General features: G+C 59.8%; 1 protein-coding gene across 1 annotated transcript; it reads left to right on the forward strand.

Annotated features, from left to right (window-relative positions):
* Positions 1-223: 223 nt before the first annotated feature.
* On the forward strand, positions 224-3,522 carry LOC125521609 (Subtilase family protein). The gene is made up of 2 exons (XM_048686667.2): positions 224-1,971; positions 2,437-3,522. The coding sequence occupies exons 1-2, from the start codon at positions 330-332 to the stop codon at positions 3,099-3,101; spliced, it is 2,307 nt and encodes a 768-aa protein (XP_048542624.2). The 5' UTR covers positions 224-329; the 3' UTR covers positions 3,102-3,522.
* The last annotated feature ends 406 nt before the right edge of the window (positions 3,523-3,928 follow it).

The raw sequence follows: 3,928 nt of genomic DNA on the forward strand, positions 1-3,928 counted from the left end.
AACACAGTCTTATTCTCTCATCACTTACTAGAAACCAAAATAATCACGAAAGCCAACTAATCCTGGGAAAGATGCCGCATCACTCCCTAATCATCTCAAGTTTATCTGGCCCCAAAGGAAAAGCGGGAAAACGGAGCATCTTCTTCCTCCCTGATCACTCATGCTGATCCGCCAAAAAGCCCAGAAAACCTCTCTAAAGCCCTGCAGAAGGGCCCCATCTCCCCACACGCACAAGCGCTTTCCCAGACACTAGCCATTATCACCACCATCTCAGTCAGCCTCAGTCTCGTCCTCCCCTCACTTCCCGTTCCCCACTCTCCACTCCCCCAATGGAGGGCACTCACCTGCTGCTCTCCGTCCTCGTCCTCCTTGCAAGCCACTCGCTTGCCAATGTCAATGGCGACGCCGACGTCTCCAGCAGCGGCGGCAGGACGACGACCTACATCGTGTTCATGGACCCGGCGGCCATGCCGGCGGCGCACCCATCCCCGGCCCATTGGCACGCGGCGCACCTCCAGTCCCTGTCCATCGACCCGGCGCGCCACCTGCTCTACTCCTACTCCGTCGCCGCGCACGGTTTCGCGGCCGCGCTGCTCCCGCACCACCTGCCGCTCCTCCGCGACAGCCCGGGCGTGCTGCAGGTCGTGCCGGACACCGTGTTCCAGCTCCACACCACGCGCACCCCGGAGTTCTTGGGGCTGCTCTCCCCGGCGTACCAGCCGGCCATCCACAACTTGGACGCGGCCTCGCACGACGTGGTCATAGGGGTTCTTGACACCGGCGTCTGGCCGGAGTCGCCGAGCTTCGCGGGCGGAGACCTCCCGCCGCCACCCGCGCATTGGAAGGGCGTGTGCGAGGCCGGCGTGGACTTCCCGGCGAGCGCGTGCGGGAGGAAGCTCGTAGGCGCGCGGAGCTTCTCGCGGGGCTTCCGCGCCGCGAACGGCGGCCGCGGGGGGATGGGTGCGGGGAGGCGGTCGGCGCGGGACAGGGACGGCCACGGGACGCACACGGCGACGACTGCAGCGGGCGCGGCGGTGACCAACGCGAGCCTGTTCGGGTACGCCACAGGAACGGCACGCGGAATGGCGCCCGGGGCTCGCGTGGCGGCGTACAAGGTATGCTGGCCGGAGGGGTGCCTCGGCTCTGACATTCTAGCTGGCATTGACTCCGCCGTGGCCGACGGGGTGGGCGTGCTATCCCTGTCGCTCGGCGGCGGCGCGGCGCCGTACTACCGGGACACCGTGGCAGTAGGCGCCTTCGGTGCCGCGGCGGCCGGCGTGTTCGTGGCCTGCTCAGCAGGCAACTCCGGCCCGTCCGGCGCCACGGTCGCGAACTCCGCGCCGTGGGTGGCCACCGTCGGCGCGGGCACGCTGGACCGCGACTTCCCTGCCTACGTCACGCTCCCATCCGGCGCGCGTCTGGCCGGCGTGTCCCTCTACGCCCAATCCGGCCGCCCCGTCATGCTCCCTCTCGTCTACGGCGACAGCCGTGACAACGCAAGCAAGCTCTGTCTCTCGGGCACGCTCAACCCGGCGTCCGTGCGCGGTAAGATTGTGCTGTGCGACCGCGGCGTGAACGCGCGCGTGGAGAAGGGCGCCGTCGTCAAGGCCGCTGGCGGTGCCGGGATGGTGCTTGCGAACACGGCAGCGAGCGGCGAGGAGCTCGTGGCAGACAGCCACCTCCTCCCGGCCGTGGCGGTGGGCAAGTCGACCGGTGACAAGATACGGGACTACGCCCAGCGCGGTGGCCGGCCGATGGCAATGCTGAGCTTCGGCGGGACGGCCCTCGGCATCCGGCCGTCGCCCGTCGTGGCGGCGTTCAGCTCCCGCGGGCCCAACACCGTCGTGCCCGACATCCTGAAGCCGGACATGATCGGTCCGGGCGTGAACATCCTGGCCGGGTGGTCCGGCGTCAAAGGGCCGACCGGGCTCGCCAAGGACGGCCGCCGGACTCCCTTCAACATCATCTCCGGTGAGTGCACTGTTCAGATTCAGTTTCTGCTGATATTGTCATCATGTTTGGAATTACCACTCATTTTTTACGGCCTGCGCAAATTGACTATGAAGAAAAATGCTACCCACAATCAAATCCTTCAGACTAAAGTTCCAAAAAGGCGCCATTTCATTTCAACTTTCGCTGCTTGTTGGAGGAAACAGAAACAGCACTTGTTTTCACTGCCTTTTGTCAGACGCGCACATGTGATGCTCTAGACGACTAGACTAGACTAGATGTGAAACCTTTCAAAGCCAACACCACCAAAGAAAGTTACTTTCCCTTGTTACTTTTTGGTTTGAGTGGTTTCTAGCATTGCATGCTGGATCTCGTGACAAGATACCGGATTGCCTCCAAACCAAATATGAGTACAATAAATATTCAGCTCACTCCCTTTGTGTTTTACACTTTTACTGAACAATAGTGTGATTGTGATTCCTGCAGGGACATCGATGTCCTGCCCACACATCAGCGGACTGGCCGCGCTGCTCAAGGCGGCGCACCCAAACTGGAGCCCAGCGGCCATCAAGTCGGCGCTGATGACCACCACATACACCATGGACAACACGAACTCCTCGCTCCGGGACGCCGCCGGGAGCTCACCGGCGACCCCGTTCGGCTTCGGCGCAGGCCATGTCGACCCGCAGAAGGCACTCTCCCCGGGCCTCGTGTACGACATCTCCACCAGCGACTACGTCGCCTTCCTCTGCTCCCTGGACTACAGCGCGGCCCACATCCGGGTGATCACCAAGATGGCCAACGTCTCGTGCCCGCCGAGGTCCCGCCCCGGCGACCTCAACTACCCATCCTTCTCCGTCGTGTTCAGGAAGAAGCCGAGGCACGTGGTGAGGTACAGGAGGGAGCTGACCAACGTCGGCCCGGCCATGGCCGTCTACGACGTGAAGGTGAGCGGCCCCGCGTCCGCCGGCGTCACGGTGACGCCGGCGAGGCTCGTGTTCAAGAAGGTGGGGCAGAAGCAGAGGTACTATGTCACCTTCGAATCCAAGGCCGCCGGCCCGGGCCGCGCCAAGCCGGACTTCGGGTGGATATCATGGGCGAGCGACGAGCATGTCGTCCGCAGCCCGGTTGCCTACACATGGAAGATGTGAGGAGCAGGGCAGCAACTTCAGGCCCTGCTGGTGTTTGATTTAGTCGTGCTCAGGTTCAGGAGAAGATGAAATATAGCTAGATAGCTTTGATGTAGTTTGCTGGTCGCTTCGCAAAGAGAATCTGCGCGAAGCCCTCAGCTGCAAAACCTGGAGTTCTTCCTCGGTGCCGGTCGGTGACTCGCCGGACTTTGTTTTCCCTTACGGTTGTTAGTTGCCGGCGACAAGCTTGTGCGCCGTTAACGAGTGAGGTTTAAGTTTTATCCTTTTTCTAGTTCTGTGTTTGCAAGCGAGAAATAACCCTGAACCAAAGTGGCTCAGCCGTTTGATCCCAATTTGTCATCTGGTGTATTTCTATGCCCATCCTGGTGCTCCTGAATTAATGCAAAATGATGGAAAGATCGTTAGAATTTCTCTTGGGCAATATGCTTGTTTGGAACTGCTATGTTTGAACCAGCTTGTTCTTTTTTTTAGAAAAGGAGGATGACCCCGGGCTCACATCTGGGAGATGCATGCTGCCATTTTATTGATTATTCTCGAGGACCTTACAAAGTAGTACAACAATATGTCTGAATCCGCCATCTTGACAGCATCTGTGGCTACTCCAATCCATATGATGAAAGGACATCAATGCTACACCTACATAGCTATCTATACGTAATTAATGTAACAGCTGACGTGGCCTTTTTGTTAAAGGAAATCAGGGGAGGGGGGCCCACCCCGTTGAAATCAGGAGCGGTGGAAGGTTTAGTTAGGGAAGTTTCGTAAGATTACATAGGCTTTTACGTAGGTGTAGCATTTTTGATGAACGGGTGCGAGCTGGGCCAAAT

The sequence above is a fragment of the Triticum urartu genome, chromosome 7A (assembly GCF_056163025.1).
Source record: "Triticum urartu cultivar PI428250 chromosome 7A, HENAU_Tu73, whole genome shotgun sequence".
Classification (NCBI taxonomy): domain Eukaryota; kingdom Viridiplantae; phylum Streptophyta; class Magnoliopsida; order Poales; family Poaceae; genus Triticum; species Triticum urartu.